This window comes from Furipterus horrens, unplaced genomic scaffold (assembly GCF_987537825.1).
Source record: "Furipterus horrens unplaced genomic scaffold, mFurHor1.1.pri manual_scaffold_4, whole genome shotgun sequence".
Taxonomy (NCBI): domain Eukaryota; kingdom Metazoa; phylum Chordata; class Mammalia; order Chiroptera; family Furipteridae; genus Furipterus; species Furipterus horrens.
This window is the reverse complement of record NW_028327174.1, coordinates 69,086,326-69,108,378: the sequence shown is the minus strand read 5'-3', so window position 1 is coordinate 69,108,378 and position 22,053 is coordinate 69,086,326. Positions and strand designations below refer to the sequence as shown.

General features: G+C 33.3%; 1 protein-coding gene and 2 pseudogenes across 2 annotated transcripts in view; 1 reads left to right on the top strand and 2 right to left on the bottom strand.

Annotated features, from left to right (window-relative positions):
• Positions 1-347: 347 nt before the first annotated feature.
• The window catches only part of TBC1D15 (TBC1 domain family member 15), a 68,978-nt gene continuing 47,272 nt past the window's right edge, over positions 348-22,053 (bottom strand). For both annotated transcript variants that reach the window (XM_090273628.1, XM_090273629.1), the window contains 10 exons: positions 19,630-19,758; positions 19,097-19,200; positions 17,382-17,476; positions 15,828-15,944; positions 10,272-10,372; positions 6,100-6,199; positions 5,626-5,723; positions 2,990-3,106; positions 2,384-2,470; positions 348-1,667 (listed from right to left, as the gene is read on the bottom strand). In XM_090273628.1, the coding sequence (XP_090129754.1) occupies positions 1,446-1,667; positions 2,384-2,470; positions 2,990-3,106; positions 5,626-5,723; positions 6,100-6,199; positions 10,272-10,372; positions 15,828-15,944; positions 17,382-17,476; positions 19,097-19,200; positions 19,630-19,758 (1,170 nt within the window). In that variant the 3' untranslated portion in view covers positions 348-1,445. The remainder of the gene's footprint in view (positions 1,668-2,383; positions 2,471-2,989; positions 3,107-5,625; positions 5,724-6,099; positions 6,200-10,271; positions 10,373-15,827; positions 15,945-17,381; positions 17,477-19,096; positions 19,201-19,629; positions 19,759-22,053) is intronic.
• Positions 18,580-18,906, bottom strand: LOC150012177 (small nuclear ribonucleoprotein G pseudogene; annotated as a pseudogene).
• On the top strand, positions 20,599-21,527 carry LOC150012176 (ethylmalonyl-CoA decarboxylase pseudogene; annotated as a pseudogene).

Here is a 22,053-nt window from a genome sequence, read left to right as displayed (position 1 = left end):
AAAAAAATTTCATTTGGTTCCCTAGCTTTCTGGGGGTAGGGGAGCTATCTATTAGACCATTTTAGAACTGCGTCACATTTTATATTATTAGCATCAACTGTAGGAAGTTGCTTTAGTGTGTCACATAATTACATCCTCCATGGCAATACTATGCCCAATTTCATGCCAGTGAAAAATTTTTTTCAGTTATAAAAGTGGTCATTTTTCTTTCTCATTTCCACAATTCATTCAAACAATTGTTTCAATCACATAAAAATATGAAATTTACTGGATCCATCTTGAATTCTTTTTCTCCTAATGAAGCACTAGCAGACTATTTCTAGGTGTAATTTAACTGAAAACACTACTTCAACTTCAAATTTATTTTAATGATATGTACAGGAATTAACAAATTACAATTAAAATGGAATCAGTTATGCCAATTCCACATAACTTAAAATCATGCAACACTGCATGGTAAAAACAACAGCTTTGTTCATATACAAAAGAGTATTATCTTGAGTCTTGTGATAGTATACTGAAGTTTTTGACATAGCTTTTTGCAGAGCATTTTATAAAAATTTAAAGACCTGATTAGTTAATACATTATTAGGAAAGATAATAAACATTATTAGTAAAGTAAGTTTACAAGCAATTAATTTCAAAATTACACCATGTAAAGGGTTGAATGTAGTTTCATGAAATAAATGCTTGGTTAAGAAAATAGTTTTGAAAAAGATCTTATATTGAAGCTATGTATTAATTTTGTCAAATCATGTTATATAAATCAATAGTCAAGTTTATTCAGTTAAAGAAAATATGTCTATCCTTTCTCATACTCATAAATAAGTGCTCATATAGTCTTTACATACAAGTGAAGAAAAGTTCAATGTAAAAAATATACTGCCAATCCACTATTACATTTAATAGCTCTTTACACATTAAATTGCATTGATGAAAATGTCCAATTTAAATCACATTCAACCAGCATAAATATTTAAGCTGAGTATTGCTGTAAACAATAGAGAAAAACAAATTCTTTTATTTTGTTACTGGGTAGCAATCTAATTCTCAGCTTAGAATGCGATAGCAAGGCTTAACATTTAATTTAATCAAATCCAAAACCCACTAAACTTAGAGTAAACAAAGTGAATGTTTTCAAAGTGCTTAATTTCCAATTCATCCACTTGTAATATTTATCCAATTCCAGTTCATCAGCAAGAAAATAAAATGTACTTGGCTATAAAAATACTAAGGAATGTTATTGAAAAAGAAAGGCTATTTGGTAGAAGTAACTACAAAAATAATTAGTGTAAATCTTTGTAAAGCTTTAATGCAAGAACATCAGTACACTTTCTTTCCATAAACCTTAAAGCATGATCATTACCAAGATTTTAAATTTCCACCTTTCAAGTACTCCAAAAAAGTTGCAACAAAGTGTCCCTTCAAAAATTTAGCAACAAGGATCATGCAGGTGTTAATCTGCTAGTACTGGGGGATGCTGATATCTGTGTTGGGTTGTCATCTCTGGCTCCACTTGCAGCAAGTACAGGCAAGGAGTTACTCTGAAATGCAGATGCAGGACAACTAGCCCTGCCAATATTTTCATCTTCCCCAATGTCTGAATCTGGTGTTGTAACTTCACTGTGCTGAAGCCCCAGGATCTCACAAACTGCTTGCGGCAATTCCTTAATATGAAAAATCAAACATAAACCATGGTTTACTATAAAGAAAATTAATCACAAAGTAACTTCTAATTAATACTATACTTATATCAGAATCTGAGCAGTTGTTCTAAAAGAGCAATTGTGTATCCTCTCAAACCTACCTTCTCCACTCCAGATGAAATCCTAACCATTTTAAGTCATTCCCTGACCTTCTATTCTGAATTAATGACTCTCTACTCCAACCCTATCACTCCCACAAACATATAGTTCACTAATATTTAGCATTTATTTCATTGTCCTTGTTTTTATAATATCTTACTTATACTGTCTTTTTCCCTCAATACACAAAGGTCCCTTAAAAATAAGAAGGTATCACTGACATGTTTTGAACAGAATAGCTACTTGCACTAGGTGTTTAAAGAACTGAACCAAAATAAGTATTTGGAACCATGAATAAATTACACAAATACCATTGCTTAAATTCCACAGCCTAGCTGGTTGTTTCAGAAATGTTTTCATTACTTTTGCCATTTTTCCTAGCATAATTAATCAAAATTTCAATTATGTGCTGTAAATTTATAATGATAAACAAAATGCTAGCCAATGCTTTGTGTCTGGCTTCAACTTGCTAAAACTGCCATTTATATTATATTCTAAGAAGAAAAATTCTTTCCTGACCTCAACCCACCAAAAACATATAAACAAAAAATCTTGCAATTATTTAAAATACTGTATACCTTGCATTTTACCATCTGTAGAGAAATTGCTTCTGCCTTGCAGAGTATATCTTCCACACCAATTTTCATGGACAATTCATTGATATGCTAAAATGAATAAAATAAAATGATAATCAAAATTAAAAGCACTACTATGTTCTACTATATGATTTATGTTATATTTCACCGCAGATAAAATCCTTAAAAAAAAAGTCCACATACTACAAATAAACAGTATGTGGACAGTATATATCTTTCCTTAGATCATTTCAAGTTTTAAAGCTAAGAAATAACTAATAAACTTATGGGACATTAAATCCAGCAGCTATCTCAAGTCTACCACCTCAAAGTTATAAGCAAAATACAATTATATTTTTTTAAAACTAAACTATATTAAATATGCATCTGTTGAATTTCTTTTCCTAATTAACCAGGTAAAAATAACTGGCCAATATGTATTATATTTGGTGAACTGTCATTCTCAGTCAGTCCTAGTACTGTTAAAGATATAATTAAGTTATTCAATTCAATGATTCAATGATTCTCCAAGAAAATGTTTTGTGCATCAGTACAACCAAATAGAGAAAAGAGCCAAAATATTAAAATCTCAATAAAAGGAATAACTACCTTAAGTATTTCATTAAAACCATAATGCTTTTCCATTATTTGCTGCTTTTCAGATTCCAGAATAGCACAACAGAGAAGAAGATGGAAATTTTTGCATGGTAGTTCAGTCCACATTACCTATAAAACAGAATAACTAGTTAGTAAAACATGAATTCTAAAATATTTTCCTCACATATACAAAGCTGAACTCTAAATGATTTCTATGTAAAGCAGAAGTTGACTAGATGGGTCGGTCCACTAGTTTTCTAGTTAGCAAATGATAGGTAAAAGAGGAAAGTCTTACCTTTACCTACAAAGTAACTAATGTCAAGCTTAACATTATGTGAATCCAATGAATTCCAAATGCAGCTCTTTAGGTAATTACAATGAACAAATAATTGAGTCTAACCAATATGATAAATGGTATTAATTAAGGAGCCACAGCAATGTGGTTAAGATTAAGGTGTAAGAGTTAGAGGCATTTTCAAAATTTTTCTGAACTTTCAAGTACTTTTTTCACTTTTAAACCACCCTCGGTCTCTTTAAAAAAAAAAAAAGAGGAAGAAGAAGGCGGCTAAGTCCTATAAATTAAAAAAGAAGATTCGGTTACATAATGCATGAAATCAAAAACACCCAGAGGAAGTCTACATTTTAAACATCATCTTATGTATTTATTTACTTTTTTATTTAATTATTGTTTGAGAGAGAAGGGAAGAAAGAGAAAAAGAAATGGAGAGAAAGAAACATCAATGTGAGTCTCGAAACACCCACTGGTTGCTTCTCGCACATGCCCTGACCTGAGACCAAACCTGCAACCCAGGTATGTGCCCCAACCAGGAATTAAACCAGCGACCTTTTGCTTTGCAGGATGACACCCAACCAACTGAACCACACAGGTCAAGGCCTAAATATCATATTATAAAAGTCAGAGTATCCCTGACTGTGACAAAAACTGAATCAACTACCCAAATTTACACCCAAATGTATAAAACATTTAATCAACAACTGCTCTTCTTCCAAACTATAAGTAATGCCTTCAAACTTAAGGCCTCAATGTCCCTCTTGTTAATAGACCTAATAATAGCTGGACCCAGATAACCATATTATTAAAGCATACCTGAAATGTTTTTACTTATTTTACCAGGAGTAAGTCAAGTTGTCTAATTTTCAGACTAATCCAATTTTTAAAAGTTTAAATGAAATTTAATTAACCTCCAAGTTTTCATTTAAAGTCCCAATGTATTTGGTAAACACAGATTAGGGAATTATTCTAGATATGTGGTAAATAATATTCTCAATTCATCCTTTAAAAAAAGTTGATACTAATTTAACAAAATTAATAAACTTTAAAATTTTTCAGGTCAAGAACATGTGAGTTTTCTTTGAAACTCTGGTTTCCTCACCTGGGAAAATGGAGAATATAAAATTATCTTTCCATTTCAATGTTTGTATTGACGATTAAATGAAATGTGGGGAAAAAAGAACATGTGAGTTTTACTTCTAATTTCTTTGTTCTTTTTAAAATAATTTTATTTACTTATTTTTAGAGAGAGGGGAAAGAAGGGAGAAAAAAAGGGAAACACCAACGTGTGGTTGCCTCTCGCATGACAACCAGATACCTGACTCATAAACCAGGAACACGCCCTGACTGGGAATCTAACCAGTGATCCTTTGGTTCGCAGGCCAGTGCTCAATCCACTGAGCCACACCAGCCAGGGCTTTACTTCTAATTTCAAACAGAGGAAGGGATCCTCCACAAAGCAGTGATCCTTCAATCAGCTTCTCCAATGACAACATAATTACCATAAGTATAGGAAACAACTTCCAGCTGTAAAAGCCTCCCAGGGTACTGGGGTTGGTTCTACTGCATGTAAATCTATTCATCCAAATGGATTATCTCCCCCATCCTTTCCTTGAGAAAATCTCTGTAATCCCTTATTTTTATAAAGAAAAGGTAGCAATCAGTCATTACATCAATATTCTATTTTAGTATTAGCAGATATTCAAAAAGAAAATGATGATTTTCTGTTTTTCGAGAGCTGCCCTGGGTACCAAATGGAATGAAAGGATATATACCAAAAACATGATCTTGAATATCCCCTAGAGTCAGGGAAAGGAAAATGGGGCTTGGGTGGTGGTTAAAAAAGATGCTGGTGATATCTTTAATTTTTCTTCTTGTGAAAAAAAAAGAGAAAAAGCTAGACATAAATATGGCAAAATGTTAAATATGCATGGTAGGATGTGTGTTATATAATTCTCAGCATTTTGTTCTAACTTAAATTTCTTTTACAAAGCAAAACAAAAGTCAGCTCCATCCCAACACTTGAAACTACAAATAAAGGACCTGGCCGGTCACACTCTACCCAGTCTATACAAGATGTGCAAGTCTCCCTAGGAAAGAGTACAGACATAAATGGTCTACAGAACTGGTTCTCAGAAACCAACTAGGCCCAAATTTCTCACAAGAATTACGATTTACAGGCTCCAAAGACCAGATATTCAGTTGAAGATCATTAAATTTTAAGGAGATAAGTATCAAATTTTTGAACATATTTGCTTTAGAAATTTCAGTTAGACTATTAAAATCCATTTATAGTCTGTAGAATAGATGTTGCTTTCCATAATCAGTATTACATTTGAATAATTTAAGAACTTACCTCCCATAATCGAAGAATATCTAGAAAACTAAATTCCCTTTTAAATCTGATTAAAAGCCATCTGAAGCAAAAATAAAGGTATCCAGAGTCCTGAGATTCTATACAGAAGAAAAAATAAATATATGGCTTACTCTTATGCTAATTATTTCAGAATACAGTGACTTATTTCAAAGTCAAACTTTTCTATGCATCTTAGGCTATTTAAAGTCCTATAAATTCAACTGTCTTCTAATTCAAGGAATTAGAGGCTAACTTCCTTAAAATAAAACAAGTAACAACAAATAATTCATTTTATAAATAAACTGTTTTAAGACATAATTACACAAAGACAATTTGGTCCCACACTTTTATTCCTCAGAGGAACCCAAGCAACAGCAGTAGAGTATACATGTCTTTAAAAGAGTTACATACATTTTGTCTCTCTGTGTACTACTCTACAATTCGGTGTGTATAGCTCTGATTCACTAACCTTACCTAAGTAATTGCAAAATCCACTGTCCAACAAGCGAAGTAAGGTACTTAGTTGAATTAGCTGGGTCTTCATGCCTTGCATTTGTTCTTCAAAATTTTGATGCTTTAAATAGAAGGAAATACATGTTACCACATAAGTAATATTTAATAAATGTTTTATATTACATAATAACTAAACCATGAGTCTAAAGACAAATGTTGGACTAATACCACACTGGTTATATTTTTTTTAATCACAACAAATTAAAAAGCTAAAAGCAACATTAAAAATGAGGAAGAGTGAATACTTGGTCTCAAACTAAGGATTATTTATTCCCTCTACTCATTTGATTTAGATAAAGAAGAATGTAGCAACAGCAACTGTAGACTGATTGATATACTTATTTCTGACAACAAATAAGAGATCTGGTGAAAGAAATACACATTTGGGAAATAAGCTTTTATCAAATCACTTCCATTGTTAAATATTTCTTCAAATTATCATACGAAATAAAATTAATTTTAGCTTTAACATGTATCTCATTTGAAAGAATTGACTTTCTTATATTTGATGACATTAGGGAAATCTATACTGTCAAAACCATCTTCATGACAATACTAGAAGATTTTATGCATCTTGCACTTCAAAATCTCCCACAAGTGTAAAGGCTATATAATGTGTATTGATTAATGCAAAAAACAATACAGAAGCAGATATGAAAATCCCACTCTCTCCTACTAAAATAGACATTAAAGAAAATGGAAATGTAAAACAATCCCTCTTCTCAGTAAATTTGTTTTAAAGAACTAACTTTCCATTTAAAAATGTTATATATGATTCCATATGATCTCACCTATAACAGGAACCTAATGAACAAAACAAACAAATGAGCAAAACAGAACCAGAGGCACCAAAATGAGGGACAGACTGACAGTGACCGGGGTGGGGAGGAGGAGAAGGAGGGAAAGAAGGAGAAGGGCCTAGTCAAGAACTAGTATGAATGACCCATGGACACGGACAACAGGGCGGGGATTGACGGTGGGAGGGGTGGTAAAGAGCAACAGGGGAAAAATTGGGACAACTGTAATAGAACAACAATAAAAGAAGAAATTAAAAATAAAAAAATCAAAATGTTATATATGTTAAGGTATAGTAGGTTTACTGTTATTTTTAAATAAATATAATTTTCTCAGTACTAATTTTTAATATGATAAACATCAATAGATATAACCTACATAAACACATACTCTTGTGGTCTTCCATAACATTTAAGGGTGTGAACGGCTCCTGAGATCACAAAGTTTGAGAACTGCTGTGGTTTACATGCTTTCAAAAATCATCAGAACTGAGTAGATGCCTACCAACACTTCTGTCAAAGGAGGGAACAATAAAATAAATAAAAGGCTTCTTAGATGATTCTGATCCCTTTAAAATGTGCTCTGACCCCTCTATGGTGACCTCTATCCTAATCCTTGTGAAAAACCTGAGGAGCATCCCCTCTCTCACACTTCCATTGTCGTTTTCAAGACAAGAGCAGTGCTATAATAGAAGGAGTGAGTACCACCCATTCCTGGTAAAAACAAAAAAATTTAAAGGCTATTGATTCTCAATAAACTAGTTTCTCTTTAATGATTTAAATAGTTTAACAAACTAACATAACCCTTTGAGATACAGTTTCTTCACACTGATCACAGGGCCTATAGGGGAAGGCAGGATTAACTCCCTGATCAACAGCATCAGTTTTGTTATGACACAGCCAAAGCCTAGTTGGTTTGGGAGTAACCAACATGGCATAGCCACTGCTACCCTTTCAGCTATAAAAAGAAGCACTTCCAAAATGACAGAAGCCAACTTTGGAAAAGTAGCTATTCCTGGAGAAGAAGAAATAAGATCCACGTGAATATACAAAGGGCTTCAACTCTATCTATAGATAAATATGTGCACACATATACATGTAATGTATATATACATATACACATGCATATACATTATATGGAGGTGGGAGGTGAGGAAAAGAAAGGGAGGGACTAAACTTTATGGCAAAATGAACGGTGGGTACAAGAGTTCATTAGATAGTTTTGCAAATGTTTCCATAATTTCCCATAACAAAGTCTATGCCTAGACCTATATTAGATGTGAGTAAATATCAACACAAGTAAATCTACACATATTAGGTTCAGCCATCACATAAGAAACAAAACCTTACATGAAATAAAGCCGTAAAACAAAATGGAGCTGAACAACAGCAGCACTGACTTAGGACACTAAACAATAGTAACACAGTGAAAACTAATCGTGCAGGTTATTTTGATTCCAACATATTGCCCTTTCATTTAAATATTATGAAAAAAGGGATGTTAGTAGACAATATATTGAGATCTTTTTAGAATAAAGACTAGAAAAATCCCCAGACCATCCTCAGTAGAAAAGGCAAACACAAAGAACATTTACTGTGATAAAGACAGAAGAACTTGAACCTTCATATACAAAAAATGACAAATAGACTGGAAGTGTAAATTACAGATGTTCAGAAAGTAATCTTTACATTTGAGACCAAAATACATGCATGTGTATGTATGCAATTATTATAAGCCAATATATCTGAACATGCCAATATTTCCTCAGTTTGATGAAAACTATTATTATAAAAAACTAAACACTGTTATGTTCATGTTGATACTTTTGGAGTACCTACTATAAGTAGAGATCTAAACTAAGCACTGGGGAAATATTCATGTGTTTATTCTACAAAAATCTGCTGAACAAAAACCTCGTATTAGGAAAATTCTGGAGACATACCAGAGAACTAGTTAAGCAAAGACATGAACCCTTTATCAAGGAACATACTAGCTCTAGTGAAAAAAGGATAAACAACAAAAACACAAGGAAGGCAGACCAGAGTTTTTATACAATTAGTATCAGTTGTACAGACCTTTATAACAAATGCCTCAGGTTTCTAGAGCACTTGGGAGTAATTGGAACTAAGAAGGCAGGTAAAATCAATCAATTAAAAAGGTAAGGAAGACAAACTATGATATTACTAGATTACTGTAATTAATAATCTTTCCAAATAATCCAAAAACATTAGTTTGTGATAAACAACCACATAATTTGACTATTTATCAATTTAATAGCAAAAGACATTTTAAAACCATCTCATTTTATCATGCATGTGGAAAAGGAGCGGGAAAGTGAGGATGAGTTGGAAGCATGGATGAGACTTGAGAAAATAAGACAAAAGTGGAGAAAACTGCAGGGGAAAGAAAAATTGGCAAGCAACAGGGGAAGAGTAGAAGTAATTTACAAAAAGGGTACCACCTCCAAATTCCACATTTGTGTCCCAGAAACTCTAAGTTAAACCCTGTATTACAGGGAAACATTTTAAATGATTACATATTCAAAATCTTTACCCCCTTGCAAGCAAGCCATTTCAATATCTGACATCAAAGCCCACCATGAAATATATTAATCTCATTTTGAAACAGTACAGTGATGTATGTAGTCAACTCTTTGGATTTCATATGCTTTATCTATTCTTAGACCCTCTCCTTTTTTTTTTTTTAAAGATAACTTGAGAAGACTATTCTATTTTATTTCCTTGTTATACTGTCTCTGGACTATTGTCCTAGAACTCTACTGTCAAGATAAATCAATGATAATAGATAAAATGTTCTTCATAATAATATGTATATATAGATATAGTTTAACTCTAATAACCACATGTTTCTAAGGAAATAACAGTGAATTACTAAGAAAGTGTCAGTGTTACAAATAGTTCAGACACATCTGGAGAAAAATCAATGACAAAATCCAAAATATTCACAAAAGGTAAGGATATTACTTGGTATGACTAAGCTTTATCTCAGAAACAGATGATATGAAAGTTCAACTACTTCACAAGAACTGAATTCATCTATTTCATCCATATTCTGTAATGACTCATGGCATTTACTGATATTAAAACCTGATTATTCTTGTACTACAGGCACTTTCTATCTACTTTTTGGTTTTAAAATAATGCCAGCGTTTCCAAGCTTCTTGAAAAGGCTATTAAAAAAAACCAAATAAACAATATGAAGCAATTTTTTCAAGTTCCATCATAATTGGCTAAATATAAGCATCAATTTTATATAATAAATTTATACAACTTAAATTTTCAAATTAGTTTGATAAAAGGAAGGAACCTCATTTTTACCATTTGGTCCATGTAGGAGACAAAGCACCAAAAGGCATCCACCTCATTTTCCATCACAAATAAAAGAGGGGAAAGTAAGTCACTCATTCCTTGCACATATCCTAAGAAGAAAAAAAAAAATAATTATGTCTCTGAAAACATAAGCTTTATGTATCCTTCTGTGCATAGCACCACCATTTATTTCACTTAAAATTTCACCTTTCCTTTGGTTCAGAAATTGGTAGATATGATGTTCACCAAGAAAATAAAACCAGGAGGAAGAAGTTTAGCAATTAGGTAAGAAAGATGTTGTTTTATAAAACCCTCATTTTCTTAAATATTTTACAATTAGACTTTGGATAAGACAGAGATACTTGAAACAACAAAGGAACAAGAGCTCAAACTAAGCCTTCTCGCATACATATTATTATTCAACTTTGTTAAGTTTTGTACATTTGTTAAAGTTACATGGAGATTTTTTTCCAATGGTAGCTTGTGAAGTCTGTGGAAATTAGTCTTTTCATTTGCAGGTGCAAAGCTTACATTTTATCATTCATCAAAACCTATCTGCACTGAAGCCACTTGAAGAGCATATATTTTACCCCCTAATTGATGTGGCTCATCAGATTGAGCACCAGCCTGCGAACCAAAAGGTTGGCAGTTTGATGACCAGTCAGGGCACATGCCTGGGTTACGGGCCAGGGCTTCAGTTGGGGGCATGCGAGAGGCATGACCAATGTATCTCTTGCACATTGATGTTTCTCTTCCTCCCTTCCCCTCTCTCTAAAAATAAATAAATATATATATATTTTTAAAAGAGCATATATTTTACTGTATTTGTAATATGCTTTATTGATTATGCTGTTACAGTTGTCCCAATTTCTTTTCCCTTTGTTCCCCTCCACCCAGTGACCCCCCTCCCTTCAGTTGCCCCCCCTTAGTCCATGCCCATTGGTTGTGCATATAGTTCTTCTCAACATCTTCCTGTCTACTCCACTCCCTCCTACTATGCTTCTTAATTCCTGCACCATCTCCCTCCCTTTCCCTTCTTCTCCCTCCTGCTGACTTCCCCCCTCTATGTTCCCCATACCTATGATTCTTTTTCCACTCATTGCCTAGTTTGCTTTTGTTTTGATTCCCTAGCTTCCGTTGTTGGTTGTGATACAGTTTTCATTTTAATGTTCATAGTTTTGATCCTCCTTCTTCTAAACAAGTCCCTTTAACATTTCATAGAAAAGTGGTTTGGATCTGATGAACTCCTTCAGTTTTACTTTGTCCTGGAAGCACTTTCTATGCCTTTCCATTCTGAACGACAACTTCCCTGGATAGAGTAATCGTGGTTGTAGGTTTTTGCTTTTCATTACTTTGAATATTTCTTGCCAGTCCCTTCTTGCCTGCAGAGTTTCTTTTGAGAAATCAGCTGACAGTCTTATTGGGGCCCCTTTGTACATAATTCTAAAAAAGAGCATATATTTCAAAAGGGAAGAGGATATTTCTGCTAGAAACGATACACAACTCTGCATCACTCTTCCTATTTTGGAAGAAAACTTTTTTACAAATGACCCGGGACGCATATAAGACAAAGTCTCTTGAAAAATCTGATCAAATGTATAACAGGCGCTTGGGTCACTTCAGCATCTCCTTACAAATAAACATTTAGCTCCATCTGCTCTGAGCCTCCGTCCTATCATCTACTGCTATGCCCAGTCTTCACCAACCTATGTCTACACTACAGTAGTCCCTCTCTATATCGCGGCCTCACTGTATCGCTGGATTTTTTTAATATTATATTTAATTATTTATCACAGGTTTTTCGCTATATCGCGGGATTTTGCAGTCTGTATAAGTATGTTGTTAAAGTTACGTAAGGGTCTAGAACATAATACCCACGATAAGTGAGGGAATACTGTATATCCTGTGGAGAAGTATGGCTCTAATCACTGTAGCACAAAAGAACACTTGGGTTTCTATGGCAGGCATCTGATTATTACAGTACCAGAAAATGGAGTTACCAACACATTTAGAGAAAAGTGCCAAAAAAAAAAAAAAAAATGGCATATGACAATAATATCTAAATATAAATATATCTACATATTTTTGCAGAAGCTCTTTAAAATAAGGCGCAATTATGGTGATTAATTTTTTGTCAACTTGAGTGGGCCACAGGATGACCAGATGTCTGAGTAAACATTATTTCTGGAAATGTGTGTGAAGGTGTTTCTAGAAGAGATTAACCTTTGAGTTAGAGAAATGATTAAAGCAGATGGCCCTCTCCAATGTGGATGGACATAGCAAAACCATCCAGAGAGCCTGAAAACAATAAAAAGATGGAGGAAGGTTGACTTTGCTCTCTGACTGGCTGCTTGAGCTGGGACATTGATCTTCTCCTGCCCTCAGTGTACCTGGTTCTCATACCTTCAGACTCAAAACTGGCATCTACACCACCGCTCCTCTGCTCTCAGCTCTTCAAACTACACCACCAACTTCCCTAAGTCTCCAACCTGCACACAGAAAATTGTGGGACTTCTTTTTGTGTGTGTGTGTATATACATATAATCTTAACAGTTCTGTTTCTCTGGCGAACCCTGACTAATACAACACCCTTTGAAGGAAAGAATAAGCAGGCTGGAAGAAAGACTAAACTGTTATCATCAAAACTTTCCTACATGGTCCTGACACAGTGAAAGTAATGACAAACAAAGATTAAATGAATTAAAGCATGAAAGAAATCTGATCTGAAGTCAACAAAGTGGAAAAGATTACTGCTTGATTGGGTCTGACTGACTGCATATGGTCTATAATAGAAATATTTCAAAGTGTGCTATTCAAAAGATTTACAAAGCACCTTTCCTCTGGGGGGAAAATGTGCTTTATTATAAAGGTATAATTAAAAAAAAACTCCAAGAGGCTAATTTAAGCCTTTAAGTATTCAGCTTTCATACAGCATTGCTACCATATTTCTTCTCTAAGTCTTAGCTAAAGCGAGTAGTCAAATTAATCTTTGTATTCTAGTTGTTTTTAATCTCTTATTTTATACATGATGTTCGTTGGGGTATGTCATGAGTTGCGGGGGTGGAATTAATGTACAAATTCCTTTTAATTAAAGAAAGATTAAAATTGTTTAAATTAGCATTCAGTGACACTCAGAATCTGCACTAGGGCTGACTGATGCACATCTTAATCAGCACTACTACAATTTCTGAAGTAGTTCCCTAAATTATTTTTACAGCAAATTTGTTTCAGCAGAGAAGTGTAAGAAATGATCTCCCTACCATCCTAGTGTACACTCACACTCTGATAAGAAAAATTTCATCTACATCTAGCTCAATTTTCCAGGTTAACTGAACTTTAGCCCTTAAGAGTATCAAATTTTAAAAAATCTTAGCCATTGGAAATCATTTTTTTACATTAGAGACTCCCTGCCTTTTTATATACAGTATTTTGAATATAACTTCACTTTTTATTGGTTATTCAGGATCATCATTATGAACATACACTGAAAAAAAAAGACAAATCCCATAGACATGTCCTGGGTGTGGGGTCTTTGAACTAACTAAAAATCGCTCCTCCTTGAGGTCTTCTATCACTTTTGGTCATTTTTATCTTGTCTGCTTTTAATTTTTGTCTCCTTTCTCACTATTAATGAGATTATATTCAATACAAATATACCTATACCTACCTAATCTATGGGCTAAGAAGTCAAACAACTAAATATGACAGAATCACCTATAAGAGTAAATTTACAGCCCAAGTTCCTTTGCTATAAGTAAAAGGCAAGAAATTTGGTCGACTGCTTTATGAAAACTACTTAGGCTCCTCACAAGGTCAGAGTTCTTAATGGGAACCTTGGCTATGTTTCAGATAACTTAAGTATTTGATTAGAAAGAATGTGGAGTTAATACAGACAAATTAAAACAGCAATTTATCCAGTCAGCTGATCTGGATTTATGCCCTGAAAAAATCTGAGCATTCAGGAACTCCTTCTGGGACTATGAATGAACTCCTATCTCAAAATGACAATCTGAGAGTTCAGGGCAACACCTCTTGCTCCCTAGGATGATGGTTGTTCTATTCCCTACAGTGGTAATAAAAACCAAAATGACAAAGGGCTGGGGCGCTGAATGTATAGTGGCAAGAATGCCAGCCTAAAAGATCTGGGCCTCCACCCCCCAGTCCAATATTTACCACTTGTGCAACCTTGAATCACTCTTTGAATCAATATAACCTTATTCATAAAGTACGCATTATTTTTCTACTTTCTCAAAAGGCTGCTATTAGAATCCAAATCCAAATCCAAATCAGGTATGACAGCACTCTGTAACTCGAAAAGCACTCCACCAGTATGTTTTCAATGATCCAATCTGAGACTCATTATAGGTATGATAGGACTGGCCAAATTTTAAAGAAAAATCTGTGGTTTTCAAGTTACTGTCCATCAAAGGGGCTGATGCCTCAAGATCCACAACAGAGTTTATATCTCCCCCTAATTTATATATAAGCCAGATAGATACAAATGGTGAAGAAAATGTACCTGTAATTCAAGGTTTATTTAGGGTTAATATGCAGAATATCCAATTACCTTCTCCAAAGATGTCTCCAGCTGTAGTAATCAGGAAAATATCTATTTCCACTAACCTCTACCTGAGTCACTCATATGGTAGGTAACTTAGAAACTTCCCACTGCTTATACTTGTTTAAAGGTTTACGCTTAGGTAATTTGTCGGCCCTTTAAAGAAACAGCTCAAGTTCTCTTATCCCTTAAAATATTGGTTCCTTAGGTTTTCTATCCCTTCGTATCTCTTTCCCATGCAATCCCCTACTCCCATCTCCAGTTTCAGCCTTTCCAACCCATTCTTGGTAGGGAACGAACTTACCAAGAAAAGAAAATAAAGTTCTACATGCCCTATATAATTATCTGCAATGCCTAATATATCAAATCAATATTTTCCTTAACAGGGTTTGAGAAAGCTTATCAAACAAAGGTTCCAAAACTTTCTCACTTCACAGAATCCTTAATGTCTCAGCACATTTTTCCAAGGCACCCTAGGTTCAAAGAAACAACTAACATTTCCATTTATTAAGTAGTTAGATCCACACAACTTAAGTTTTTATATCCTATGAACTTAGTAACCATTAGGCACTTCACTACTCCTCAAACCTTGAAATCCAATTGGATGCCACCATCCTCCTTCCTGTTCCTCATCTATTTTCACCAGTACTTGCTTATCACAGCAAGGCCAAAACACTGTTTTCCAAAGATATAACTTCATCAGAAGGAATGTGGTGAATCTAACGTTGAAATCTTGAACGATTTCAGCTAATAGTCAGAGCTATAGATGTCACTATTATTTCCCTCAAAAACTTAAAATAGCCCATACTGTCCCCATGAGTTTACTATGACAACACAGTGCTCCTTGGCACACAATTTGGGAATCATAGCCTGGTAAGTTTCCAGTCCCCTGCAGAACAGCTCCTGTAACAGAGCTATTACATACATATGTCTAACAGGTTAATAAACTAAATTCTAAAATATATATATATTAAAATTTTAAATTAGAATATTACAGGAGAACTCACCCAAATCAAAATCATACATACAGTAGGTCATCAATATGTCATGAAGCAAAATCAACCCTGGATTGTCCTGGCCTTCATAAAACTTGTTTGTTCGATCTGTCCTGTTAACATCTTTTTCTGAGGAGGAAAATCATCACATATTTGAAAACCTTTCAAAAAACAGATTTTATAACGCTCACATCTTACAAGTACAGGATTATTTTTCTTACTATTAATTTTACTCTCTTGCCAAGCCTTGCCTTAATTAAAACAATTCATCAAATTCCATTTTAGATATGCAATAAAGTACAATTTTGGAATACTTTTCAAAAATTAGTATACCTCCTCATGGGTACATTTTTAAATATCTTTCGGTTTTTATCTAAACACAAAAATCTTTTAATTGAATAACTGGCAGTACTTCCCCTTAATTAAAAGAACATTAAGTAATAATTCACATTAGTTAGCAATAAAAATGCCAGTCATGAATGCTGTGATTAGACAGTATTATTTGAAAACAGTAATGAAAAAAAGTTACTATACAATCAAGCGTAATCAAAGAGATTTGTTTCATTCATGTTTGCTTCATTCACTATGAGCAATATTATCAATTTCTTTGCCATGTTCCATAATCATCTTCAGTACAAATTACTTCCTTATTCTTACAGATACATTATTCAGTTTATATACAAGTAATTTATTTTAATTTTGAAAAAATAAAAATCCATTTTGCTAAAAATGATTTCATGACATTAAAAACAGATCTGAAAACATCACAATGGTATCCAAGTTATACCAACAATTCAATTCACAAACACTGATACCTAGTAAATGTATCTTGGAAAGACTTTACAATTGAAAAAAGGTATTCTTCTAAATTAAATCTCTCAGTAAATTAGACTTTTTTAAAACTAAAAATGATTAATTTACTCTATTATCAGTTCTGTTTAAAAGTTATAAATGACTTGCACTCCCCCTTAAACTGAATAATTGGCACATTCTCAATACTTATGACAAGGTGAGGAGGTAGAATCTAACAATAGAAGATGACTTGAGCTTAGGTTCTCTAAGAACTTCTTAAAAATTTTATTAGAGCAATATTCTAGCTTTCTGTTAAAACATAATACATTAGATTTAATAAAGGAAGCATATATCTATAGAATTGTAAATATATCAAACTGGTAAGGAAAAGCAATACCAGAAAAATTATGCTATAAATATAAAATTTTTTAAATATGTCAAAATGTTTGTTTCATGTAACAGTTAATAAAGAAGTACATAAAAGTTTTTATTAATTCAAGCACAATTTACATAGCCATACGCCAATATAGATGATCTGACTTAATAGGTGGCTTAAACATAATAAAAAGTTATTTGTACCCTCATGAACTATCTGTACTTTTCTTCTCTTTTATATTTCTGCAGAAACATAAAACAAAAATAGAACCAAAAGATATTTTATAAGGAACATATTTCTAGAAACTATTTCTATAGCATATATATTCATTTCTTAAATTTTATCAAGATTTCAATGTAAACCTCTCTTGTGCACTTCCAAAATTAAGAAAAAATTACCAATAAGACTTCTATAGTCTCTTAACCTCGAATTTCTCTTCTCTTGTTCTTCGCTGACAGATTTCCACTGTAGTTTCATCCTGAAGTATTCGTCACTATAGGAAACAATTTTATACCATAAACATCTTACTTTACTTTGAACATTTAAAAAATGTAATTGAGCTTTTCTACAAACAACATATTAAATTATTTATAATGCTAGTGAGATTTAAGTTTATAAATATAATACTGAAATGGTTAAAGTTATGAAAACAAAGGAAAAATAAAACCTTATACATGTCATAAACTTAGTTTAAACTACTAGAGTTATTTAGGTATGACTGTAAGAAAACATTTACCTTAATCCTTAATATCACAGCTAAAATTATTTGTCATTAAATATTTTAACCATGAAAATTTCTAAATAATTACAACTCTACAGACTTTATTTTTTAAATGTGACAAGGAGTTTACTGCAAACTTGTTAATGTGAAAATGTCTTAGAATCACTGGCAAGAGTGCTGAAAAGAGAAAGAATTGTCTGAGAATTTGCATATGGACATAATGATTAGGAGTGAGCTTTAAATCAAAGGTTAAACTAATAAATTGAGAATAAGAAGTGTATCTGGAAAGGTGTCGTTTTTCTTTTCAAATCTGAGAAATTGTTTAAAAATAGAGACACTCTTCCAAAAAGAATGAAAGATGAGTTTATGTAACAAGAGCACAAGAAAAATTTCTTAAAGGTAATTAACCTAAATAGTAAATATACTTCTTATAAGCCATTTTTATAATTTCACAATAAATTGCAAAAATAAATCAAGATGAGATAGTTTAATTTTTTTAATTGATTTTAGAGAGGGAGGAATGAAGAAAGAGAGAGAGAGAGAGAGAGACACTGATTGGTTTTTCCACTTATTTATACATTCACTGGTTGATTCTCATATGTGCCCTGACCAGGAATCAAACCCACAACCTTAAGTGTATTAGGATGATGCTCTAAGCAACTGAGCTACCCTGCTTAGGGCTGAATGAGATATATCTTAAAATCTAAATCTAATTAGTTATTTTTCAAGTATGCAAAATGTTTTTACAAAGGGACTGAAATTTTTTTTACCATCTTTCTATGTATTCACCAACATAACTGCAATGAGGTCCTTCTAATAAATGTTTCTGGTTTGAAATAACTACGGTACACGTATTTTTTGACCGTCACAAAAGTTCAATATGAAAATGCATACGACTCAATTTTATTTGTAGTAAAACAGGTGCTGTGGAGAGGGGACATGTGGAAACAGTTGATTTCTCTGGTGAACACAGCCATTCTTTCTACTCTTTCCGAGGCTTCTAACATGATGATACTATTTCCTTGCATTACCACTATTACAATATTGTTCTGTTGCCCGCTAGTTGCCATCTCCACACTTTCATCTATCACAAGATTCATAAAGGGATCAAACCCTCTCAAAACTCCTTGGACACAGCTGCCACCATTTAAATTCAATGATAACTTCTTTTCCATAATATTTCTTAACTCAGGAAGGTAAACTTGACTCCTGGTGTGTCTACTCAGCGAGCTCACAGATACCTCCAAACGAAATCTGTGGCCTCCCTCACACTCCCACACTGGTGCTCATAATTTTTAAATTAAAAAGATAAAAATAAAATTCTTTTTTACCCTTTACTAATTTGTATGGTTGAGTTATTTGAATTTCTTAGATGACTATAAAGACACTTACGTCTTTTGTTTTTGAAGTTGAGTTCTTTCCTCCTTGGTACTGTCCCAAGGAAAGTAACCCAGAAGAAATTTCCATGCTTGCTTTCTCAATGCATGACTCAGTCCCTGAAGAAACATTATATTAAACACATCAATAAAAAAGAATGCAATACTTAAAGTTCACAAAACTTGCATTTAAATAAACAGGAAGACTAATACAGCTTAAACAACGCAGAGTATACAGGAGACTGTACAACAGCCAGTGGGGCTGGTAAGTCTTTCAAAGCCCAATCCTTACTGGGTAAGGCAACTACCACTGAGGTACATACCTGTCTCCTTCACATAACCCATAAAACATTAAGGAAAAATATCTTTCCTTAGGCTTACTGGTCTTCCCCAACCTGATATCAGGGACATCACAAGCACCACACTCTCTCCTACAGGATTTTAAGGCATCATTGGTCAAAAAAGAATTCATTCCCTTCTCCCTTCCTTAAAAAAAAGAAAACTTGGAATATCAGCCATTTAAAATACAATCCATTTTAAAGTATTTACCCCTCTAAATATCATCTGCTTTATATTATCTACATTTAAAATTCTTCCTTCAGAATCAATGTTCTTAGTCCATTCTTCCAGTGATACTGGCTCTCTCCTTTGAACAACAGGTCGTTCTCCCAAATCAATCTAAAATAAGAAGATAAGCAATAAGGAGCACACCTTTAACCAGTAAAATGAAATCAAGATATATAAAAATTTAAACTAAAATACAACTACTCAGAAATGTTCTAACATTTTTTATATCTTCCCTTATTTTCCAATATCTAGTTCATGAACTAAATACTTTCCCTCCTACTAAACATGCAAATAATGAGGTTATAAATTCAAAGATGGGAAAATATTTGCTATTTTGGGTTTCAATTACATAAGTGCAGAACAGTTAACATGTAAATTCTGTAAAGGACCCTTCAAACTAAATGGCATGCTATATTATTAAAAAACAGTATTATTACATAAATCATATTCTAAAATTAGCTTTTCTTCCATACTAAAATTTGTAACTCTCAGAATTGATTCATGATCCATTAGCTCCACTTGATATTTTCTATAGTTTTTATTCAATTAACAGATGTTGGTAATTTTAAAATGTCATTTACAAGATAAGCCCTTTAATTAAGTACCACAATTTAGGTATTTATAATGTTCTAACTATGTGCAGCCTAGCACTGTAGCAACTTCAGAAGTGTTGTTGAGCATATATATAAAGATATGCCATAATTCAGGGCCAAAGTCCACCTTATTTTAAAGAGAAAAGATTCCCATGAGAATAAAAGCCTTAAAGTAGTAGTATCCTGACTGGCTGCCTCTGGTGTCTACTAAGAAAACATATAAATTAGGAACAGAATTAGGGGTAACATGATAGCATCACAACTCATTGCTATGCACTCAATGAAATAAACAACCTGTTCATCATTATCAAAAGGTAATCAGATCATTCCAGTCAGAGAAACCAGTTTGCAAAAAGGAATGGAGTCCAAAGAGGAAATGTCAAGAAGCTTTTTAAAGACATCATCTATGTCGCTAAGAACAAAACTGCTACATCTAATGGGACTGTCACTTTATGATACTTCTCGTGGCTTCCATGAAGAAGTAAAAAGAAAACTTCAGCAGTTTCCTGGTGGATCCACTGACCTTCAGAAGGAAGACAATGACACTGGCTTTTCTTATTCTGAATACAGTAATCCAAGTAAGAAGGACGACTTCTCAGGTTTTAGGATGGTACAACTTTTGGGAAAAGTGACTGAATTAGAAAACTGAGAGCAAAAAGGTCTCATTGCTTGGGGGGCAAAAAATACTTTCTCCTCAGGATCTAATCTGAATGCTGTGAAACCACTAGGAACTCGAGAGGATGGAGCGGCCTTATGTATGTTCATGCAAAATACCTTAACAAGATTTATTGAGACCTCCTTTAAAAAGGGTCACACTAGATCAAGGTTGGGAATTGGGTGAAGGAGCAGAATTTATTACAGCATATGATTTCAGATTAATGACTAAAGAGAGTTAGATCAGATTTGTTCACAAGGAGATGGATATACTTCTAAGCTGGGACAGTACTAACTCACTACTGAAATTATCAGTAGTGGACAGCTCTCAAAGTGTTAAGTATAGCCCTCAAACAGGATTCAAAACAAGCTTTAGCTTTAAACTTAGGGATGGTCAAAGAGGTCTTGCAGTCTTCAAATGAAACTGAATATCTAGAAGAAGCACAAGAGTGGCTGAAGTAGTTTATCAAAAAGCCACGGGAAGTTAATCAGAGCTTTGAAATTCTATTTCTTTAGTCAAAGAACCTTTATTTCCAGGAGGCATTACAGACCAAAAGAGATCTTTTAGGAACACTCTGGGGTGGACCCGCAAATTTAGAGGTTATTGCTAGGAAAGGAAAATTTTGTAAATAGTTGTTTTTAAATATGATGCACCACAAATCCAATGATTAGTATGTAGCATAGTTAAATAATATTAAACATGAAGGTCAGAATAACTTTGAAGGGAACTACTAGTATCTGGGTTTGTTTTTAACAACTTTTTGACTACCTAAATTCTTTGACACACTTTTCAGTATAAAGTAGTCTCACCCTTATCTGTTCCATGACCCCCAGTGGATGCCTAAAACCGTGGATAGTACTGAACCCTTGTGTACTGGTTTCTTTACTGATATACCAATGATAAATTTTAAGTTCTAAATTAGGCACATTAAGAGATTAACAATAATTAATAAAACAAGTACAACAGTAAAAAAAAAAATAATTGAAGAAAAGAGATCCAACATTAATGAACAGAAAGTATACGTAGTAATCAAAGAACAAACCAACAATTTGTAGCAGGACAAGTGTTAGTTGTTAGATATTTTAGTTAGCAAAAAGTTATAAGAAAGAATTATGGGGAAGAGGCAAATAACCAAGATTGAGTTTCTATTTCTATTGC